This window comes from Anomalospiza imberbis, chromosome 12 (assembly GCF_031753505.1).
Source record: "Anomalospiza imberbis isolate Cuckoo-Finch-1a 21T00152 chromosome 12, ASM3175350v1, whole genome shotgun sequence".
Classification (NCBI taxonomy): Eukaryota; Metazoa; Chordata; class Aves; order Passeriformes; family Viduidae; genus Anomalospiza; species Anomalospiza imberbis.
This window is the reverse complement of record NC_089692.1, coordinates 19,773,567-19,794,224: the sequence shown is the minus strand read 5'-3', so window position 1 is coordinate 19,794,224 and position 20,658 is coordinate 19,773,567. Positions and strand designations below refer to the sequence as shown.

Sequence of the window (20,658 nt, the reverse complement as noted above, 5' to 3'; positions counted from 1 at the left end):
CCATCCACATCCCACCGGGTCCTTGCCAGCCTGTCTATGGCTGGTCCCTGTCCCTTCCCTGGGCACAGCCTGGGGCTTGGCATGGGGACATCCCCAGTGGTTGGGGATCCAGTTTGGGGCAGTTTTGGCCAGGTTGGAGGGCTTGGTCATTGTCACACAGCTTAGGGTGACTCAGCCATGGAGGAGCGCCCATGTTTGCTCTGGCATTGCCACAGGGATCGTGGCAAACAGCCGGGACAGTGGGGTGGGCAGTTGTGGGGTGGGCAGTTATGGGGTGCTGGCCCCCAGCTCGGACTTGCTGGTGCAGGGCTGGGTGCTGTGCCGTGCCAGCCCCACCTGGCAGTGCCAGCAGGTCACGGGGACGCTGTGCTTGTGGCACCCCAGGCGGACCCACCCCCAGTGGCACCCCCAGCCCCGCTCTGGGGCTCCCCAGCAGCCCCGGCTGCGGTGCCTGGCTGCGGCCGTGCCGGGCTGTAAGCGGGGCAGCGGCCGGCGTGGATGCCTTTGCCGTGAGCCCGGGAGGGAGCCTGGAAAAAAGCTCAGTGCTGGGAACCCGGCTCCCGGAGCCAAGAACAACAGCCGCCCCGTGGAGGCGCTTTCCAGGCGGCTGACGAGATAAACACGGCCAGGTGCCGGGCACCGAGCCCGCCTGGCCGGCCACCCCTGCCCTCCGCAGAGTGGGAAACTGAGGCACGGCCAGGAGCTGCCCGGAATTGGTCGTGGAGCTCACAGCGCCCTGGTTTTCCCTGGCAGAGGGAGGAGAAGGATGCGGGGCGGCAGCGGCGCGCGGCGCACAGGGACACGCGGCTGCGGAGCCGGCTGCGGGACAAGGCTCACTCCCTGCTCTGGGAGGCTGGCAAGGGCCTGGCCATCCTGCTGCTGGCCCTGGCAGGTGGGCACGGCGTGGGGGGGACGTGGGGGGCTGTGCTGCTGGGGAGGATGCTTGGTGCAAAGTGGGGATGCTCGGTCCAGGGTGGTTGTGATGCTCCGTCCAAGGGAAAGCAGGCCTGGGGCATGGGTGGAGGCATGTTTCCAGAGGGAAAACAGTCCAAGGAGAAGGGATGCTTGGTCTAAGGGGGGAGAATGTTCAGTCCGAGGCAGAAATCTCAGTCCAGGGGAGAGCTGCTCACTCTGAGGGTCAAATGCGTGCCCTGTGGAGGAAGAGATGCTTGGTCTGGGGAGGGAGGGGATGCTCAGTCCAAGGAGGGAGGATGCTCATTCCACGCAGGAGTGATGCGTGGTCTAAGGATGGATTTAGAGTCCAAAGGGGAAAAGCTCGGACCAAGAGGAAGGAGATGCTTGATCCAAGGTGGAAAACTCAGTGCAAGCAGAAGGGATGCTTGAGCTGAGGAGGAATGCTGGGTCCAGGGGGGTGCTCTCAGCCCAGTGGGGTGCTGCTCGGTCCAGGGGGCTGCCGGGCTGTGCACTGACCGCCCGTGGGGCGCTGCTCCCCAGGGATCACCCTGCCCTCCGCCTCCTCCAGCGTCTACTTCCTGCTCTTCATGGGGCTGTGCACGTGGTGGGCCTGTCACCTCCCCGCCAGCCACCAGGCCTTCAACGTCCTCTGCGTCCTCGTGGGCATCTACAGCGCCTGCCACCTGCTGTGCCTCTATGCCTACCAGACCCCCTTTGTCCAGGGGGTCTTCCCGCCCCCCACCATCTGGGCACGGTGAGTCCCTGGGGAGGGAGCTGTGCCCGGGGTCACCCGGAGGTACCGGCTGAGCTGCCCTGTCCCACCCTGGGGAGAGCAGCCAGAGCATCCCTCTGGTGCCAGCGCAGCGATGGGACCCTGGCTCCTGGTCCTGGCTGGGGGGTTTATGCCACCTCCCGTGTCCCCACAGGGTGTTCGGCTTCAAGGACATCATCCTGTACTACAACTGCTCCCAGCCCAACAGCCTGGAGCTCAACAACAGCTACCCTTGGTTCGTCTACGCCAACCCTGGCATCCTGCTCCTGCTCTACTACACCGTGGCCACCCTGGTGAAGCTGCGCTGGCGGGACGCCAAGGTGAGGGGCTGCAGGACTGAGCCGGACCCGGCGGGTGACAGCGGTGACAATGGTGACGATGTGCCTGGCTGCAGCTGGCCCTGGCGCAAGGGAGGTGCGGGGCTCTGGGGTGCCCACAGTGTGGGGCGCCTTGGCAGGGGGCTGGGGCATGGTCCATGTCCCCAGCAGTGGCAGCGGGTGCCCTGATCTGGCTCCTGCTCCTCGCAGAGAGCTGTGGCACCGGCACGGCCGAGGGACCTGGTGGAGCTGGAGAGCTGGCCCCAGGACACCGACCGCGTGGCCGAGGACACCAAGGTGGGTTTGGGGGGGCTGTGCAGGGAATGGGTGCGGGATGGGGGCGCCAGGGTGAGCTCTGAGCCCTCTCTGCCCTCAGCCCATGCTGTGCCCCAACACTGGGAAGCCGAGCGCCGGCAACGAGAACTGCACCATCCACACCTTGAGCGCACGTAAGGCTGACCCCAGCCCCTCCCCACAGCCCGCCTGCAGCCCGGGGGTGCTCCGTGCTCCCCACACCCTGCCTGGGTCCCGGGGGGGCCTCACGCTCCCTCTCCCCATGCCAGGCAGGAGGCATCCGGCAGCGTGGCTGCCCCTGCACACCCTGGGCCACGTCCTCATGAAGCAGAGCTACGTGTCCGCCCTCATCGCCATGATGGTAAAGAGCTGGGAGGGGACACGGCCCTGGGCAGGGGACACAGCCGTGGCGAGGGCACCTGGTGGGCTGAGCCCTCATCGTCCCTGCCCGCAGGTGTGGAGCATCTCCTACCACAGCTGGCTGACCTTCGTGCTGCTGCTCTGGGCGTGCCTGATCTGGACGGTGCGGAACCGCCGGCACTTCGCCATGCTGTGCTCGCCCTTCCTGGTGCTCTACGCCATCGCCCTGTGCAGCCTGCAGTACGTGTGGGCCATGGACGTGGTGCCCGAGCTGCCCACCCGCATCGGCTTCATGCGGCTGCAGCCGCTGGGGCTGGTGCACCCCAGCTACCCCTGCGTGGCCCTGGGGGCCAAGGTGAGCGTGGCACTGTCCCGCCCCTGTCCTGCCCGCGCCCGGCTGTCGCCGCTCACCGCCTGTCCCCGCAGCTCCTGTTCACCCTCACCTTCTGGATGCTGCTGCGGCGGTTCGTTACGGAGAAGGTGCTAACGAGGAGGGCCCCGGCCACGCCGCTCCTGGAGGTGTCTGTCACTGATACAGGTGAGGGCCCCTGGTGTCACCCACGCTGTGCCACGCTGAGCACCCCACAGTAGTGAGGGGGGTGCCCCCGCCCAGCTCCTGCAGCCCCTCTGTGCCCCACAGACACCAGCCAGATGCGGGATGTGCTGCAGAAGCTGGGGGAGGTGGTGAGGAACTTCTTTGTCAAGTTCTGGTTCTTGGTCTGCGCTGCCAAGTTCATCGTGGTGACCTTTGCCGGCCGCCTCGTCGTCTACAAGATCGTCTACATGCTCCTCTTCCTCCTCTGCCTCATCCTGTTCCAGGTAGAGAGGCTAGGGACCCCTGGGGCCCTGTGCCATCCCCAGGGTGGCCCTGCTGATGTCCCTGTCCCCGCAGGTGTACTACAGCCTGTGGCGCAAGGTCCTCAAGGGCTTTTGGTGGCTGGTGGTGGCCTACACCATGCTGGTGCTCATCGCCACCTACACCTACCAGTTCGAGGACTTCCCCATGTACTGGAGGAACCTGACAGGCCTCACTGATGACCAGTGAGTGTCCCCCTACCCACTGTGGGGTCCCTGCTGGCACCAGCCCTGAGGTGGCACCAGGGCATGGCCAAGGTCTGGGTTGCACATGGGGAAACCGAGGCACGGAGCAGGTTGGCATTGACCCTGGCACGGGGGCTCGGTGCCTGGTTGGGGTGGGGTGGATGAGACCCCGTGCTGACCCTCCTCTCCCCATCCAGGCTGAGCGACATGGGCCTGGAGCAGTTCAGCGTCTCCAAGCTCTTCTCCAGCATCCTCATCATGGGTTTCTTCCTCCTGGCCTGCATCCTCCAGCTCCACTACTTCCACGAGCCCTTCATGCTCATCACCGACCTGCAGCATGTCCGCCCCCCCTCTCCAGCCCCCTGCCACATCCCCAGGTAGGACCCGGTGCTGGGTGACCCCCCACTGCACCCCGAGCCCCCCATCCCTGCTCTGAGCCCCCTTCCCACAGGTCCGAGGAGCTGCACGGGAGCCGCCTGCTGCGGGACGCGGCCGCTGCCGAGACCGCCCAGTCCCGAGACCCGGACACCGCGTCCCTGGGTACAGGGCAGGGATGGGGCACGGCTGGGAGGGGGTGTCCTCCAAGCCAGGAGGGACCTGGGAGGGTAGGGAGATGGATTTGGGTTGGTATCCGAGTGTGGGAGGGTATGGAGATGGATTGGGGCATCCTCCAAGCCTGGAAGAGTCTTTGAGGGTATGGATTGGGGTATCCTTCAAGCCTGGGAGGGTATGGGGAGGGACTGGGATGTCCCCTGACCCAGGAAGGGGCTGGGAGGGCTTGGGGGTGGATTGGGGTGTCCTGAAAGCCAGGGTAGGACCAGTGTTGTGCAGGGATTTATTGGGGTCTCCTCCAAGTCTGGAAGGATGCAGGGATGGATCGGGATGCCCTCTGAGCCAGGAAGAGGCTGGAGGCTGCAGGGATGGATTGGGTTGTTCTCCAGGAGTGGGGGGTTGTGGGAATGGACTGGGGAGGACACAGGGAATGGGTTGGGGTGTCCTGAGAGCCAGCGAGGCTGTGGGGGTGTCCATGAGAGTCCATGTCCCACAGTGTCCAACAAATGGGGGCTGGTGCTGGAGCGCCTGGTCGTGCTGGGCCGGACCTTCTCGGACATGGTGACGCGCGGGGAGGTCTTCATGAGGCGCCTGCTGGAGCTCCACGTCGTCAAGATGGTGGCTCTCTACACCGTCTGGGTGGCCCTGGAGGAGGTACCCCTGGGGGTGCGGGGTTGGGGGGCTCAGCCGGGCCCCCCGAGGTGCTGATGTGGCCTCTGCCCCAGGTCTCAGTGATGAACTTCTTGCTGGTGCTGCTGTGGGCCCTGGCCATGCCCTACTGCCGCTTCCGCCACATGGCCTCGTGCCTCTCCACCGTCTGGACCTGCATCATCATCGTCTGCAAGATGCTCTACCAGCTCGAGGTCGTGGACCCCCGCGAGTACTTCAGCAACTGCACCCAGGTGTGCCCAGCGGGGCCGGTTCTTGGGGGGCTCCCTGGCTGGAGGGGGGGGCCTGGGGGACCGAGGGGCGCTGACCCGCCCCTTGGTGCTCCCCTTTTGCAGCCCCTACCCAACAGCACCAACCTGACCCCAGAGGAGCTGGGCAACTCCACGCTGTACCGTGGCCCCGTGGACCCTGCCAACTGGTTCGGCATCCGGAAGGGCTTCCCCAACTGGGGATACGTCAAGGTGGGCACGGGGACACTGTGGGGACCGCCTGGAGGGGGTTCTCGGCTTCACACCGTGGTCCTGAGCGTCCCCTGTTGCCCCAGAACCACCTGCAGGTGCTGCTGCTGCTGGTGTTCGAGGCCGTGGTGTACCGGCGCCAGCAGTACCACCGCAAGCAGCACCAGCTGGTGGCCCCCGTCACCGAGACCGTCTTCGAGAACATCTCCCGCGAGCACCTCGACCTCGGCCTCGTCAGCTGCGCCAAATACTTCATCAACTACTTCTACTACAAGTTTGGCTTGGAGGTGGGAGCGTGGGCCTTGTGCTGGGCCGGGGTCCCAGTGCTCGCAGCATCCCCGGTGCTGAGCCCTGCACCCCCCTGCGCCCCCAGATCTGCTTCCTGATGATCGTGAACGTGATCGGGCAGCGGATGAACTTCCTGGTGATCCTGCACGGCTGCTGGCTCGTGGTGATGCTGACGCGGCGGCGGCGCGCGGCCATCGCCCGCCTCTGGCCCAAGTACTGCCTCTTCCTCGTCGTCTTCTTCCTCTACCAGTACCTGCTGTGCCTGGGGATGCCGCCCGCCCTCTGCATGGGTAAGGGGCACGGGGGGCACCCCGCCTCTCTGTGGGGCACTGTTGGCCTGCCCTGGGAAGGGGCTGGAGGAGAGGCCTGGCGCTGATGGTGCCCCCTGCCCCCCCAGACTATCCGTGGCGCTGGAGCCATTCTATTCCCCTCAACTCGGCGCTCGTCAAGTGGCTCTACCTGCCCGACTTCTTCCAGGCTCCCAAATCCACCAACCTCATCAGTGAGTAGCCCCCTGCCCATGTGGTGCCCTGTCCCCCTACTCCAGCCCCTGACAGTCCCCTGCTCATGGGGTGACACAGCCCACGGCAGCCCCCTGGCCCCCCAGCTCCAGCCCCTCTGTGCCCATGGGGGTGCCCTGTCACCCTACTCCAGCCCCCCCGATCTCTGGGACCTCCCCAGCCATCGTTTGGGTCCATCCTGCCTCCATCCAGGATGGGGGAAAAGACAGGCAGGAGGGGTGGAGGAGCTTTAAGAGCCTCACTCCTTTGGAGGTAGAGTTTAAATCACTGAAAACGCCTTGGAGAAGGAGTAGTGGCAAACCCCACCCCTTTTTGGGGGATCTTAATTGTTTTGCCACCCCCTTTTGGGAAAAGGAGGGGCCTGGAGAGATCCACACTTGGCTAAAGAGGAGGTGGGGCCGGGGAGAGCCTGGAGGGAATCAAGGAGCTCCCCATCCTGGGCAGGATGGGGATGCCCCATGCCTGGGGGCAGAGTCTGGGGGGTAGCAGCATTTTGGGGGAGCCTGTGGCCCGGGCTGAGCCGTGTTTTCCCAGATGACTTCATGCTGCTGCTGTGCGCGGCCCAGCAGTGGCGCGTGTTCGAGGCCGAGCGCTCCGAGCCGTGGCTGCAGGCGGCCGGGGACAACTCCGACCGGCTGGACCGGGAGCAGGAGCACCACAACCCCACCCCAAACTTCATCTACTGCAAGTGGGTGCCCCCTGCACAGCACCCCCCACCGGGGCTGGGGCCACGGGAATGGGATCCCCTGCGGGGAGTGAGTGGGGCACTCCTCTGGGATGGCATCCCTGGGGGATGGGACCCAGCTGGGATGTGGACACAGTGGAATCCCACCCTTGGAATTCCAACCTTGGGAGGCCCAACTTTGGGGTACGGACAGCATGGGTTCCCCCTCTGGGATGGAACCCTTTGGGGTAGGGACAAGGTGAGATCCCACCTTTGGATGGCAGATCCCCTGGAATGGGACCCCTTGAGGCATGGGTAGGATGGGACCTTCGGCAGTGGGACCTGCTGGGCTGGGATCCTCTAGAATGGGACTGGAACCCCTTTGGGCCAGGGTCCCTTTGGACATGACCCCCCTGATGGCTGGAGCAGGGACACCCTGAGGCTCTTCTGGAAGGAGATGAGGTGGTCCAGGACACCCCTGGTGATGGTGCTGGACCCTCACAGGCCATAACTGGGACAAAGCACTTTGTCCCCCATGAGAGGGCTGGTGGGAAAACTGGGACCGTGCTGGGAAGGGACAAGGCCCCTGCTCTGACCACCCCATCCGCAGGTCCTACCTGGACATGGTGAAGGTGGTGGTGTTCCACTACCTCTTCTGGGTCGTCCTGGTGGTGGTTTTCATCACTGGTGCCAACCGCATCAGCCTCTTCGGCCTGGGCTACGTGCTGGCCTGCTTCTACCTGCTGCTCTCGGGCACGGCCATGCTGCGCAAGCCGGCCCGCGCCCGCCTCGCGCTCTGGGACTGCCTCATCCTCTACAACATCACCGTCATCATCTCCAAAAACATGCTGTCGGTGCGTTGTGATCCACGTGCTTCTCCTCGGGTCACCCTGGGCGTCCCCTGGGGTGGTGACGAAGCCCTGTGTGCCCTCTCTGCTCGCAGCTCCTGTCCTGCGTCTTCGTGCAGCAAATGCAGAGCAGGTTCTGCTGGGTGATCCAGCTCTTCAGCCTCGTCTGCACCGTCAAGGGCTACTACAACCGTGAGTTGCTGGTCTGGGGGCGATCTGGGGGGCTTGGGGCTGCAGGTTTGGGCTGCCGCCTGACCTGCCTGCGCCTCTGCCTGCCAGCCAAGGCGATGCACAAGGACCACGACTGCATGCTGCCCGTGGAGGAGGCCGGCATCATATGGGACAGCATCTGCTTCTTCTTCCTCCTGCTCCAGCGCCGCATCTTCCTCAGCTCCTACTACTTGCACGTCATGTGGAACCTCCGAGCCTCTGCCCTGCAGGCTTCCAGGTGGGATTGAGGTCCTGGAGGGTCCCCATGAGTGCTGGAGGCCCCCCCTGACCCCGCACTGTCCCTGTCCCCCAGGGGTGTGGCGCTCTTCAAGGCCAGCATCGTGAAGAGCCTGCGCTCGCACCGGCGAGCCGAGAGGAAGTCGCTGGACCAGCTGAAGCGGCAGTGAGTGGGTTTTGGGGGGGCACTGGGACCCCTCTTCCTGCACCTTGGGACACCCCTGCTTATGGGGTGCCCCTGGGGGCCTGGGGGAGTGGGCTCTGCAGCATCCTCTGCCTCCAGGATGGAGCGGATCCGAGCCAAGCAGCAGAAGTACCACCAGGAGCGGGCCACCAGCCCGGGGCAGGAAGGGGCCAGAGCAGGTGAGAGCTGGGGGGGTCCCTCCCATGTCCCCAACCCCTCTCCGGACACACGGGTGGCACTGCGCCCATCCTTCGCCAACGCCCATCCTGGTGGAGCCCCGTGGAGCATTGTGGTGACCCCTCCCGCCCCGAGCGCCCCCCAGGCGGGGTGGGTGCCCTGAGTGGGGGCCGTTCTCAGCCCCGTGTGCCGTCCCACAGCGCCCGGCGGCCCGGCGGACCCGTCCCGGCAGAGGGAGCGCTGGTGGCGGCCATGGTTAGACCACGCCGCAGGTACAGCCCCGGCACGGGGCGTAACGGGGCTCAGCCCCTCGCAGAGGGGACACTAACACCCGCAGGGGCGCTGGCGGCACTGCTTGGCCAGGGTGACACCCTGCATGTCCCCTGTCCCCAGGCTCGGCCGCAGAGCACTAACCATGGCTTCTCTGCTCCCCAGCACTAACGGGGTGTTGGACTGGGGGTGCCAGGCTGGGTTTGGGGTCACTGACGCCGGTCACCTCCGCACGCTGGCGCCGGAGGGACGCCGCTCTGGGGACGTGGCAGTTGAGTCGTCGGCTTTGATGTCCCCATGGGTGTCCTCGGTGCCAGGCAGCGCCCTGGGAGATGGCAGCGGGGACAGCCTGGGGTGTGACACCCCTGCCATGGCCCTGGCTGTGCCGTGACACCCTGTGCCCCCCGGCAGTGCTGCATTCCGGGGAATACTTCCTCTTCGAGTCGGACAGCGAGGAGGAGGAGGAGGTGCAGGAGGAGCCGCAGCCGGGGAGGCCGAGCGCCTTCCAGGTGAGCAGGGCTGGGGGACTGCAGAGCAGCCGGAGGGCTGGCAGTGTCCCCAGGGTGCTGATGGCCCCTGTCCCCCTCCAGCTCGCCTACCAGGCCTGGGTGACCAACACCAGGACGGTGCTGCGGCAGCAGGAGCAGCCCGAGCAGCCGCGGCCACCCAGCACCGACAGCGCTGCAGGTGGGTGTGACACCCCAAAATGGGGCTGGGGGGCAGGAGGGGACACAGCCCCGCCTGGTGCCCACTGTGTGCCCTGGCAGGGCGCTCCCAGTGTGTGGGGAGACTCTCCGGTGGCTACAGTGGGGTTTGGCACAAGCTGTGCAGCTTCTTCGGTGCCCACCCTGGTTTTTAAGATGGATGTGGGGGGACAGGGGACGGGGTGGTGGATGGGAGAGCCCCAAAAATGATGTTCATCCTTCCCCGGGGTCTGACCTTTGAGGGGGCGGCGCAAGGAGAGAGGTGGAGGCTGCTGAGGAGGCTGAAGGGCGGGAGGAAGAGAACGTGGAAAGCTCCGGTAGGTGGGCAGCAGGACTGCAGCGCAGGGGGCTGCTGGGGAGCTCTGAGAGGGCACGAGTGACCCTCCACCCCTCCTTTTGCCCTGGCAGAGCGCAGCAACGTCTTGCAGCGGGCACTGAACACGCTGAGGTTCCTGTGGCTGCTGTGCCAGGCCCTGGTGGACGGGCTGACCCAGTGGCTGGACACCCACACCCGGGAGCACACGGACATGTCCCAGGTCCTGTGCCTCGAGAGATTTGTCATGGCACAGCGGCTGGCCAAGGTGGGCCCGGGGGGACACCGGGGCGCGGGGGGTGGCAGCCCACAGTGGCACTGACGTCCTGTCTCCCACAGGGAGAGGAGATAAACGAGGAGTTCCCGGATGAGCTCTACGAGCTGCCGCCGGAGGAGTTCCCGCAGGAGCTGAGCCCGCCCGGCTCCTTGGCTGCAGATTCCCAAAGCGGCACTTCCAGGCAGGTGCATAGATAGATACCCCCGAGGGGGCCGCTGGCAGTGCCACACGTGGGCCAGGGGGCTCACCCCGTCCCCGTGTCATCCCCAGCGGGTGCCTAAGAGCTGCCCCTTCTTCCAGCAGCCAGGAGCAGGTGACAAGCCTGGAGGACGTGGCTGACGCTCAGCAGTTCCTGGCCATTCCCCAGCAGCGCAGGCGGACTGCCAGTGAGCTCCTCAAGAGCAGGTGGACGTGGGGACAGGGGGACACGGGGACAGCAGGATGGGGACGGGGGATGGCAGGGGGGCTCACCCCAGTCCTGCATCCTGCAGGAGATTTTATGTCTCCGAGCTGGAGCAGTCGGAGCAGTTCTACCAATCCCACAACCGGTTCCTGAAGCTGCTGCTGGCCGGGTACCGCTGCGTCACCGGCCACTCCGAGCTGCTCTGTTACTTCACCATCATCCTCAACAACATGGTCACCGGCTCCGTCATCTCCCTCTGCCTGCCCATCCTCGTCTTCCTCTGGGCCATGCTTTCCATCCCCCGGCCCACCAAGCGCTTCTGGATGACCGCCATCGTCTTCACCGAGGTGGGCAGGGGGTGGCCAGTGAAGGGACGATGCCACCCGGCCCCCGCTGCCACCCACTGACCCCAGTGTCCCCACAGATGATGGTGGTGGTGAAATACCTCTTCCAGTTTGGCTTCTTCCCCTGGAATGGCTACATCACCCTGCTGCGCTACGAGGGCAAGCCCTTCTTCCCACCACGCATCCTGGGCTTGGAGAAGTCTGTCCACTACATCAAGTATGACCTCCTGCAGCTCCTGGCCCTCTTCTTCCATCGCTCCCTGCTGCTGGTGAGCCCTGGGCCGTGGGTGGGTGTTGTAAATGCAGGTGAGCTCGGTGGGAGGAAATGCTGATGTGTGACTCCAGTTCAGAGGCTGAATGATTTCTTTATTATAACTGTGCTATAATACATTAATACACTATTTAAAGGAGATACTAAAACTGCATATCTACTTTTCCTAACTACCATATCTAACTCACAACTCGTGACCCTCTCGCTCGAGTCTAAACACAGGTGGATTGGATTGGCCATCAGGCTCAAACAATCCTCACTAGAATCTAATCAAGCAATCACCCCAGGTGAACAATTCTCCAAACACATTCTACATGGGAAAAACAAGGAGCAGAAATAGAAATTGTTTTCTCCTCCTTCTCTCTGTGCTCCTCTATGAAAAAAGTCTTGAGAGAAGAATGTGCTTTACCACAGGTGGGCATTTGTGGGGAGCTGGAGCTGCTCCTGGGGGCTCCAGGCAGAACCCAGCGGGTGCTGGGTGCTCCGCCGTGGTTTCCCACCAGTGCTGGTGGGAGATGATGCTGCAGGATGGGCAGTGAGGTGTGTGGGGCTGGGGGGCAGCAGGACCCCTGACCGTGTCCCTCCGCAGTCCTATGGGCTGTGGGACCAGGAGAAGACAACGGACGAGAAGCGGGAGAGCAAGGAAGGGGAGGAGAAGCCGGAGGAAGCCGTGTCCCCACCATCGGCGGTGGCTGAGGAAGGGCTGGAGGCTCCAGCCCAGCCAGGAGCACTGGGAGCAGCCACGGGGCTGGAGCTGGAGCCAGAGGGCGAGTCCATGGAGCAGGAAGAGGGGACCGAGGCCACGCAGCTCCGCTTCAGGAGGAAGCAGGGGAGGAAGACGCTGGAGATGGTTCCAGCAGAAGGTGAGCACCAGTTCCCAGCCCTCGTGCCCTGCTGAGGAGCAAGGCTGGCACCCTCAGGGTGCTGGGGTCGGGCAGGATGTGGCCCTGCAGGACTCTGGCTGTCACCCACGCTGTGCCTCGCTTCAAGGGGAGGAGGAAGAGGAGGAGGAAGTGTCAGAAGAGAGCCACACTCACAGGAAGCTGAAGGCGTTTGGCTTGCGGGTCAAGGGCTTCTTCCTCACCAAGTGAGTCGTGGCGGTGCTGGCTGGGGTGGGGGCTGTGGGGTGCGGTCCCAGTCACCTGTCCCCTGTGTCCCCTGTCCCTGCAGGGCACAGAACATGTACCAGCCAGTGTGCAAGTTCTTCCGGGACATCCTGGACACACAGAGCCGTGCAGCCACTGACGTCTACGCCTACATGTTCCTGGCTGATGTGGTCGACTTCATCATCATCATCTTCGGCTTCTGGGCCTTTGGGGTGAGCAGGGAGTCCCACCGGGCCCTGACTGTCCTGCTTCCACCACGGGGTGAGGCTGGGCCACATGCTGACCTCTCCTGCCCCCCAGAAATACACGGCGGCCACCGACATCACCTCCTCGCTGTCGGAAAACCAAGTGCCGGAGGCTTTCCTTTTCATGATGCTCTTCCAGTTCAGCACCATGGTCATCGACCGCGCGCTCTACCTCCGCAAGACGGTGCTGGGCAAGCTCGTCTTCCAGGTCACCCTGGTCTTCGGCATCCACGTCTGGATGTTCTTCATCCTGCCCTACGTCACCCAAAGGTACGTCCCAATGGATTCCCCGTCACGGCACAGCGTGGCCCTCGCGTGGCACCTGGGTGTCCCCGAGCCCACAGGGTGTCCCCGGCTGGTGGCTGAAGGGTGACACGTCCCTGCCACAGGTTGTTCCGCCACAACACGGTGGCCCAGCTGTGGTACTTTGTGAAGTGCATCTACTTTGGACTGTCGGCCTACCAGATCCGCTGTGGCTACCCCACCCGCATCCTGGGCAACTTCCTCACCAAGAAATACAACCACCTCAACCTCTTCCTCTTCCAGGGGTACGGCACGGGGCCACAGGGAGCTCTGGGGCACCCTGAGGCTGCCGTACCACTGCCCTCTCCCCGTGTCCCCACAGGTTCCGCCTCGTGCCCTTCCTGGTGGAGCTGCGGGCTGTCATGGACTGGGTGTGGACGGACACCACGCTGTCCCTCTCCAACTGGATGTGTGTGGAGGACATCTACGCCAACATCTTCATCATCAAGTGCAGCCGGGAGACTGAGAAGGTACATCCCCTCTGCCGTGAAGGGTCCCACACTAAACCCTTTTGGGAGTTTGTTGGGGTCCCCCTGAGCCCTCCCTACACCGTGTGCTGTCTCCCCCGCCCCAGAAATACCCCCAGCCCAAGGGGCAGAAGAAGAAGAAGGTGGTGAAGTACGGCATGGGCGGCCTCATCATCCTCTTCCTCGTGGGCATCATCTGGTTCCCGCTGCTCTTCATGTCCCTGGTGCGCTCCGTGGTGGGCGTCATCAACCACCCCATCGATGTCACCGTCAACCTCAAGATAGGGGGGTACGAGGTGAGGATGTGGGGGTGGGTGTTGGGGTGCCCAGATGGGACGCCAGGGCACCCTGCCTGGCTGATGTCCCCCTGTCCCCACAGCCTCTGTTCAGCACGAGCTCCCAGCAGCAATACATCCAGCCCTTCACCTCCGAGGAATACGATGACCTCACCAAAGAGTTCGAGAGCGAGCCGGTAAATCCCCCCCCCCGCCCCAAAAAATCCCTGCTGGCTGCCCAGGGTGGGGGCTGGCAAAGCCCCTAGGGCGGGGGCTGAGCCGTGTCCCCCCCCGTGTGGCAGTTGGCCATGCAGTTCGTCAGCCTCTACAGCATGGAGGACATCGTGACCGCCCGCATCGAGGGCAGCTCGGGCTCGCTGTGGAGCATCAGCCCCCCCAGCCGCGAGCAGATGCGGCTGGAGCTGCAGAACGGCTCCTCTGACATCACCCTGCACCTCACCTGGATCTTCCAGAGGTACCTCGGGCACGGCCAGGGAGGAGCCAGCCCTGCCTGCACCCCTCTGCCCACACTGAGCCTCTCGTGCCCGCAGGGACCTGAGCAAGGGGGGCACGGTGGAGAACGCCTACGGCAAACACAACACGGACCTGGGGCCCGGCGCGCCCCAGCGCCTGGAGCTGGCCCAGCTGCTGGATGGCACCAGGGATAAGCCCGTGTGAGTGTCCCCTGAGGGGTGGCTGGACCCCTGTGCTCGGTGGGATGGTGTAACCCCCCCATCACTCCGCTTTCTTGCAGGGAATTGCCAAACCTCTTCCCCAAATACATCCGGGCGCCCACCGGCCTTGAAGCCGAACCTATCAAGCAGCTGCTGCCAGGTAGGTCCCAACGTGTCCCCCACAAGGAAACCAGCACTGGGTGCCACCTCTCTGAAGACAGGGAGGACATGAGTCCCAGTGTGTCCCTCCCTAAACCATCAGTGCTGGGAGCACACCGGTAGCCCTGATGGTGCCAGCCCCTGCCGACAGTGAGGACGTGAGTCCCACTGTGTCACTCCCCCACCAAAAAATCGTCCTTAAGAGCACAGCAGCCACTGTGCTGTGCCCTGACGGTGTCACCCTCTCCAGATGACGTGGAGAGCTACCTGGACGTGGAGGTGCAGCTGAAACGGGAGCGCAGGGGCTCTGGCCCTGGGGAGCACTTTGTGGAGTGGTGGGTGCTGAGGCAGAAGGACGCCCCAGCCCACGAGGGCAACATCCTCCCCATGATCATCTTCAACGACAAAGTCAGCCCCCCCAGCCTGGGCTTCCTGGCTGGCTACGGGTACGTGCAGGGTGCCAGGGCGTGGGGGGGATCCGGAGGGAATTGCTGGTGGGATCCAGGATGTGCCCCACTCTTGTAGGATCATGGGGCTCTACGTGTCCATCGTGCTGGTGATCGGCAAGTTCGTGCGGGGCTTCTTCAGCGAGATCTCCCACTCCATCATGTTCGAGGAGCTGCCCTACGTGGATCGCATCCTGAAGCTGTGCCAGGACATCTTCCTGGTGCGGGAGACGGGCGAGCTGGAGCTGGAGGAGGAGCTCTACGCCAAGCTCATCTTCCTCTACCGCTCGCCCGAGACCATGATCAAGTGGACACGGGAGAAGAATTAAGGGGAAGGGGCTCCAGCCCCCCCTGACAGGGACATCACCGCCAATGCCTTAAGCCGCCCCCCAAGCTGGGGCCGCATCCCAGCCTGGGAGGCAGTGGGATGTGGGGGTCTGGGCACTCCCGTGGAGGGAGGATGTTTTTCTGGAGGTTTTTCTTACGTTGCTTTGAAGCTGTCCGACCTGCACAGACCACGTTGTGCCTTCCCGGGGAGGGGGGACAGGACGTGGCCCCCCCACCCACTGGGCACCCCTGGCTGCCAGATGGGGATGGGGGGGGGTCAAGAGCCAGCCTGTGCCCCCTCCCTGATGGCCCTAGCCCCACTTCCAGAACCAGGTTGAACTCAAGCAATAGCTCCCCCCACCCCCAGCTCCAGGATGGGGGTCCTGGCTTGTGGCCCCCCCATGTTTGAGGGGGTCTGGCAGCCCCAGTTGGACTTTAGACACTTGTGACTTTGGGTTTGTTTTTTTAAAATAATTCAAATGTTTTATTTATACAGATACCGAATAAAATAAACTTGAGGCCTCCCTGGCTGACAGGCAGCTGGGGCAGGGAGGTGGGGGGACCAGGGACCTGCACCCCAGCCCCCAGTAAATGGGGATGGGGACTCTCCCTGCCCCTGGCTGGCACAGAAATGGGTTATAAATGCAGCTGCCTGAGCATCAGGAGTCCTCACCAAACTCTGGAGTATCCCTGAGGAGTGGCACCTGCCCCAGCAGTGCCACAGTGGGATGGGGGTGTGTCCCCAGCTGTCCCCAAGCCCTTCGGCTGTCGCTGGACTCCTGGTTCACCTGGTTCTGCTCCATCTCAGCTCTGCAAGGGACAGACACGGGACAGACACGGCCTCGGGGGCAGAGCAAGGCGGGGAGGGGCCCCCAGCCCCGGTACCTGCGGATCCTGCGCTGGCCCTCGGCGCGCACGTAGGGTGGCAGTGTGTCAAGGGGACCCTGCACGAGAGGGGTGTGAGCCTGGGGACCCCCACCAGCCCCGAGAACCACCCCCCTGCACCCCAAAAGCTCACCAGCTCCTTGAAGGTGAGGCGGCAGCTGTAGCACAGCAGGGGGATGTATGCAGCTTTGCTCTCAACCCTGTGGGGCAGGAACGAGGACACGGACACTCAGCGGTGCCACCGTGGTGGCCTGGGAGCGGCTGTGGAGTCCTGGAATGCCCCCAGCCCACGTGCTCACCCTGCTGCTGGCTCCTCCAAGATCAGCGTGGGCTCCAGAGCCAGCTCCTCCTCTGTAAGAGCCAGGGGGTCACTGAGGGGGTGCACGGCTGCTCCCCAACTCCCCCGAGCCCCCAGCGCCCTCCCCACTCACCCCCATAGGTGTCCAGGCCGCAGAGGCAGAGGAGGCAGCGCTGGGACTCGCTGCTGGCCTTGGCCGGCTCCGGGCTAAGCTTCTCCCCTGTCCTGCAGCCAAAATGGGGGTTGTGGGTGCACCCCAATCCCCCCACACCCCCAGCAGCCCCACACGGACCCCCCGTACCGGTACACAGTGCTGATGGTGGAGGGGAACTCCTCCTGCAGCCCCAGCAGGAAGCGCTCGACCAGCTGGTGGATGCTGGGCTTCTCCCGGCGCTGTGGGAACCAACAAGGAGGGCAGGGCAGCACGGGGGTCCCATCCCTGCCACGGCGACACCCGCCGTGGGCTCCCCACCACGGGAACCCCCTACCTTGGTGAAGAGGGGTGGCACGATGACAGTGGGGACGCTGAAGAAGAAGTTGTAGAAGGCGATCTCCTTGGCCGTGTAGTCCCGCATGGGTCTCACCACCATCACGTCACCGTGGCGCTGGTCCGTGAAGCCCTGCGGGTGCAGGGCTGCCAGGGGACCGTGCCACCACCAAGACATGCCCCCATGGCATCGTGTCACCCCTCGGGTGTGGGTGCCCGTCCCCAGCTCACCGTGTCCACGGCGAGGAAGGCGCCGCGCCCCAGGGAGAGGTTGGTGAGGAGCTTGATGGCCACGCGCGTGAGGCTCTCGCCCATCATCACCTTGGCATAGCCCCTGTCCCGGGCTGTCTGCACGATCAGGTGGGTCCTGGGGACGAGGTGACAGCGGATCAGAGCCACCCTTCCCAGCTGGCATTGGTCCTGGCACTCAACAGGGTCAGTCCCTCACCGCAGCATCTCCAGCAGCTCCTCCCGCGCCGTCGCCGTCCCCGCGGCCTCGAAGCTGCGGAGCAGCTCCTGGGTTTGGGCAGCGTCCGGCAGGCGGGGGGTGGCCGGGGGTCCTGCTGGCGTGTCCGGGGTGCTGTGACCAGGCAGAGAGGTGCCACTGTCCCCATCCTGCCGCTGCTGCTGGATGAAGCTGTCCACAGCGTCCTTGTAGGAAGGGCCGGACGTGCCGGCGCGCTCCGGCCCCGGCTGTAAGATGGATGGGGGCAGCTCCAGCGCCTGTGGGGCAGAGAGGGATACAGGGGAAGTTGTCCCAGTGTGTCCCCTCACCTCAGCACCTGTCCCCATGTCACCCCAATACCTCCTCCAGGTGGATCAGGTGGTAGGGGAAGCCGGTGGCCTGCAGCAGGGTCTCCATCTGGGCCAGGGTCTGCTGGCGCTGCTCCGGGCTCTGCCTGCGCACGGCTCCCTCTGGAAGGCAGGGGGGCAGTGCCAGGGCTGCTGCCACATTCCCAGCCCCGTTCCTGGGGCCAGGGGGGCAGTGCCAGGGCTGCTGCCACATTCCCAGCCCCGTTCCTGGGGCCAGGGGGGCAGTGCCAGGGCTGCTGCCACATTCCCAGCCCCGTTCCTGGGGCCAGGGGGGCAGTGCCAGGGCTGCTGCCACATTCCCAGCCCCGTTCCTGGGGCCAGGGGGGCAGCATCCCGGCCCTGGCACAGTGCAGGGGACAGACACTGTGCTGGGAGTCGGTAACGGGGCAGGGAGTGGGGCTGGGACTGTGCAAGGAATGGGCAGCAGGGCTGGGAATGGGGTACAGGATGGACAGTGGGGCTGGAAATGGGACAGGGAACAGGTAAGGGGGACAGGGAACAGGCAGCGGGGCAGAAGATGGGGCAGAAACAGGCAACAAGGCTGGAATGGGGAGTGAGGCAGGGAACAGGCAGCAGGACAGGGAATGGGAGTTGGACACAGAGCAGGGAACAGGGCTGGAATGGGCAGCTGGACAGGAGCAGGGAACGGGGCTGGAATGGGCAGCTGGACAGGAGCAGGGAACGGGGCTGGAATGGGCAGCTGGACAGGAGCAGGGAACGGGGCTGGAATGGGCAGCTGGACAGGAGCAGGGAACGGGGCTGGAATGGGCAGCTGGACAGGAGCAGCAGCGGGGCTGGAATGGGCAGCTGGACAGGAGCAGGGAAGGGGGCTGGAATGGGCAGCTGGACAGGAGCAGGGAAGGGGGCTGGAATGGGCAGCTGGACAGGAGCAGGGAACGGGGCTGGAATGGGCAGCTGGACAGGAGCAGGGAACGGGGCTGGAATGGGCAGCTGGACAGGAGCAGGGAACGGGGCTGGAATGGGCAGCTGGACAGGAGCAGCAGCGGGGCTCCCTCACCCTCAACGTAGACGAGGCCGGGGACGAAGCGGAGCCTCTTGGCCGCCTCCCGGCTGAGCCCCTGCAGAGGAGCGGGGTGAGGAGCGGGGTGAGGGGGGGAACGAGCCATGCTCCCCCCGAGCCCCCCCGAATCCCCGCTCTCACCTCCTGCACCTGCCGGACCATGGCACTGGAGGCCGGGCCCCCCGACACTGCCAGCAGCACCTGCGGGGACAGCGGGGACGGTCACCGGCCCTGGGGCCACCTCGGGTCCCCCGGCCGGGTCCCCCCTGCCCGTACCTTCTCTCCCGGGAAGATGACGCGGTTCTTGCCCAGCATGGCACGGAACTTGTGCACGAAGTACTCGCGGAAACAGACACTGGGGGACACGGTGGCACGGGGACTCCTGAGCCACGGCCTGCGCTGACGCCCCCTGCTCCCACATCCCCACACCCCAAAGTCCCCTTGCTGTCCCCCAGACCAACATCCTGGAGAACAGCGTCCTCAGGCCCCGACATCCCAGAGATCCCACGAGCCACGTCCCCCAACGTTACCGTCCCCCCTCCTCTGTGTCCTCAACACTCAGTGTCCCCAGGCCTTGATGTTGTTTGACCCCGATGTCCCCGACACCCAATGTCCCCAGACCTTGAAATCCCAGAGATCCCATGTCCCCAGCCCCAAAAACCCAATGCTCCAGACACAACGTCCCTGAGAACAAATGTCCCCGATCCCTAATGTCCCCAAGACCCAACGCTCCCCAGCCTCCATCCTCTGGAGACTCAAAGACCCCAATTTCTGATGTCCCCAGTTTCTGATGTCCCCAAGCCTCAATGTCCCCCATTTCTGATGTCCCAAATTTCTGATGTCCTCAAGCCCCGATGTCCCCCATTTCTGATGTCCCCAATTTCTGATGTCCCCCATTTCTGATGTCCCCAAGCCCCGATGTCCCCAGTTTCTGATGTCCCAAAGCCCCGATGTCCCCCATTTCTGATGTCCCCCATTTCTGATGTCCCCAAGCCCCGATGTCCCCAGTTTCTGATGTCCCCAAGCCCTGATGTCCCCAATTTCTGATGTCCCAAACCCTCAATGTCCCCCATTTCTGATGTCCCCGTTTCTGATGTCCCCCATTTCTGATGTCCCTAGTTTCTGATGTCCCCAAGCCTCAATGTCCCCCATTTCTGATGTCCCCAAGCCCCGATATCCCCAATTTCTGATGTCCCCAAGCCTCGATGTCCCCAATTTCTGATGTCCCCAGTTTCTGATGTCCCCAGTTTCTGATGTCCCCATTTCTGATGTCCCCATTTCTGATGTCCCCAAGCCTCAATGTCCCCCATTTCTGATGTCCCCCATTTCTGATGTCCCCGTTTGTGATGTCCCCGTTTGTGATGTCCCGCGGTCCCTCACCGGCAGAAGGGGTCCCCGACGCGGATGACGAGCGCGGCCGTGCCCTGCCCGCACTTCATGCACGTTCGGGGGTGGCTGCGGGGACACGGCCGGTCAGCGGGGACCCCGGGACCCGACCCCCCGGGAGCGGTACCGAGCGGGAAGGGCTGGGGCCGTGCCGGTCCCCGGGCAGCACCGGGGATAGCCGGGATGTTACCGGGGTAGCACCGAGAGATGACACCGGGAGCGGGGGATCGGAGATGGCACTGGGGAGTACTGCAGGGATACCGGGAGCAGCACCGGGGGATACCGGGGGTAACACCAGAGGCAGCCCCGGGGGATTCTGGTGAGACACTGGGGACAGGACCGGGGGCACACCGGGGCGGTACCGGGGGGTGCTGGCGGGCGCATTGGGGAAGTACCGGAGGCAGCACGGGAGGGATGTCCGGGGGAATACCGGGGGGTACCGGGAGCGGCCCCGCGGGTCCATTCCGAGGCCGGACCGGACTCATACCTCTCTGCCGGTGCGCGGCGGCGCCGCGGCGGATCCGTGTCCGCCCCGCAGCCACCACCGCCACCCGCCACGTCGCACATGGCGGCGCCACTTGGTCCCGGTGGATTCCCGTGAGTCCCGGTTGGTCCCGGTGGGTTCCAGTGGGTCCCGGTGAAACTCGGGGGGTCTTGCTCGGTTCGGGCCTCGTTCG

At 64.6% G+C, this 20,658-nt stretch overlaps 2 protein-coding genes across 2 annotated transcripts in view; one reads left to right on the top strand and one right to left on the bottom strand.

Moving 5' to 3' along the window:
- PIEZO1 (piezo type mechanosensitive ion channel component 1 (Er blood group)) overlaps nucleotides 1–15,613 on the top strand; it is a 23,866-nt gene extending 8,253 nt beyond the window's left edge. Inside the window, exons 6-51 of the mRNA XM_068203242.1 lie at nucleotides 754–892; nucleotides 1,456–1,669; nucleotides 1,842–2,007; nucleotides 2,215–2,301; nucleotides 2,381–2,453; nucleotides 2,568–2,659; nucleotides 2,753–3,013; nucleotides 3,085–3,196; nucleotides 3,299–3,477; nucleotides 3,551–3,699; nucleotides 3,897–4,076; nucleotides 4,151–4,239; nucleotides 4,748–4,905; nucleotides 4,977–5,153; nucleotides 5,256–5,381; nucleotides 5,465–5,665; nucleotides 5,752–5,956; nucleotides 6,064–6,168; nucleotides 6,722–6,875; nucleotides 7,462–7,705; nucleotides 7,795–7,891; nucleotides 7,979–8,147; nucleotides 8,223–8,312; nucleotides 8,430–8,509; nucleotides 8,708–8,779; nucleotides 9,189–9,286; nucleotides 9,368–9,464; nucleotides 9,724–9,798; nucleotides 9,890–10,062; nucleotides 10,134–10,256; nucleotides 10,379–10,476; nucleotides 10,563–10,821; nucleotides 10,899–11,087; nucleotides 11,679–11,975; nucleotides 12,085–12,176; nucleotides 12,260–12,407; nucleotides 12,496–12,710; nucleotides 12,830–12,988; nucleotides 13,066–13,213; nucleotides 13,318–13,506; nucleotides 13,590–13,682; nucleotides 13,788–13,960; nucleotides 14,037–14,159; nucleotides 14,240–14,319; nucleotides 14,569–14,764; nucleotides 14,844–15,613. Coding sequence (XP_068059343.1) covers nucleotides 754–892; nucleotides 1,456–1,669; nucleotides 1,842–2,007; nucleotides 2,215–2,301; nucleotides 2,381–2,453; nucleotides 2,568–2,659; nucleotides 2,753–3,013; nucleotides 3,085–3,196; nucleotides 3,299–3,477; nucleotides 3,551–3,699; nucleotides 3,897–4,076; nucleotides 4,151–4,239; nucleotides 4,748–4,905; nucleotides 4,977–5,153; nucleotides 5,256–5,381; nucleotides 5,465–5,665; nucleotides 5,752–5,956; nucleotides 6,064–6,168; nucleotides 6,722–6,875; nucleotides 7,462–7,705; nucleotides 7,795–7,891; nucleotides 7,979–8,147; nucleotides 8,223–8,312; nucleotides 8,430–8,509; nucleotides 8,708–8,779; nucleotides 9,189–9,286; nucleotides 9,368–9,464; nucleotides 9,724–9,798; nucleotides 9,890–10,062; nucleotides 10,134–10,256; nucleotides 10,379–10,476; nucleotides 10,563–10,821; nucleotides 10,899–11,087; nucleotides 11,679–11,975; nucleotides 12,085–12,176; nucleotides 12,260–12,407; nucleotides 12,496–12,710; nucleotides 12,830–12,988; nucleotides 13,066–13,213; nucleotides 13,318–13,506; nucleotides 13,590–13,682; nucleotides 13,788–13,960; nucleotides 14,037–14,159; nucleotides 14,240–14,319; nucleotides 14,569–14,764; nucleotides 14,844–15,093 — 6,894 coding nt within the window. The 3' untranslated portion in view covers nucleotides 15,094–15,613. The remainder of the gene's footprint in view (nucleotides 1–753; nucleotides 893–1,455; nucleotides 1,670–1,841; nucleotides 2,008–2,214; nucleotides 2,302–2,380; nucleotides 2,454–2,567; nucleotides 2,660–2,752; nucleotides 3,014–3,084; nucleotides 3,197–3,298; nucleotides 3,478–3,550; nucleotides 3,700–3,896; nucleotides 4,077–4,150; nucleotides 4,240–4,747; nucleotides 4,906–4,976; nucleotides 5,154–5,255; nucleotides 5,382–5,464; nucleotides 5,666–5,751; nucleotides 5,957–6,063; nucleotides 6,169–6,721; nucleotides 6,876–7,461; nucleotides 7,706–7,794; nucleotides 7,892–7,978; nucleotides 8,148–8,222; nucleotides 8,313–8,429; nucleotides 8,510–8,707; nucleotides 8,780–9,188; nucleotides 9,287–9,367; nucleotides 9,465–9,723; nucleotides 9,799–9,889; nucleotides 10,063–10,133; nucleotides 10,257–10,378; nucleotides 10,477–10,562; nucleotides 10,822–10,898; nucleotides 11,088–11,678; nucleotides 11,976–12,084; nucleotides 12,177–12,259; nucleotides 12,408–12,495; nucleotides 12,711–12,829; nucleotides 12,989–13,065; nucleotides 13,214–13,317; nucleotides 13,507–13,589; nucleotides 13,683–13,787; nucleotides 13,961–14,036; nucleotides 14,160–14,239; nucleotides 14,320–14,568; nucleotides 14,765–14,843) is intronic.
- On the bottom strand, nucleotides 15,542–20,639 carry CTU2 (cytosolic thiouridylase subunit 2). Its single transcript, XM_068203223.1, has 15 exons — nucleotides 20,469–20,639; nucleotides 19,976–20,050; nucleotides 18,872–18,950; nucleotides 18,737–18,796; nucleotides 18,593–18,653; nucleotides 17,567–17,676; nucleotides 17,210–17,484; nucleotides 16,993–17,128; nucleotides 16,763–16,894; nucleotides 16,576–16,667; nucleotides 16,408–16,499; nucleotides 16,276–16,327; nucleotides 16,110–16,176; nucleotides 15,977–16,035; nucleotides 15,542–15,901 (listed from the first exon to the last, which is right to left on the bottom strand). The coding sequence occupies exons 1-15, from the start codon at nucleotides 20,546–20,548 to the stop codon at nucleotides 15,751–15,753; spliced, it is 1,521 nt and encodes a 506-aa protein (XP_068059324.1). The 5' UTR covers nucleotides 20,549–20,639; the 3' UTR covers nucleotides 15,542–15,750.
- Between the last annotated feature and the right edge of the window lie 19 nt (nucleotides 20,640–20,658).

Excerpts from the sequence above, each read along its gene's own strand:
- CTU2 (XM_068203223.1), bottom strand. The coding sequence starts at position 20,548 with ATGTGCGACGTGGCGGGTGGCGGTGGTGGCTGCGGGGCGGACACGGAT. Across the intron at positions 20,051-20,468 it reads CGCCGCGCACCGGCAGAGAG|CCACCCCCGAACGTGCATGA; the intron begins GTATGAGTCCGG and ends GTGTCCCCGCAG. Across the intron at positions 16,328-16,407 it reads CGGCCTGGACACCTATGGGG|AGGAGGAGCTGGCTCTGGAG; the intron begins GTGAGTGGGGAG and ends TGGCTCTTACAG.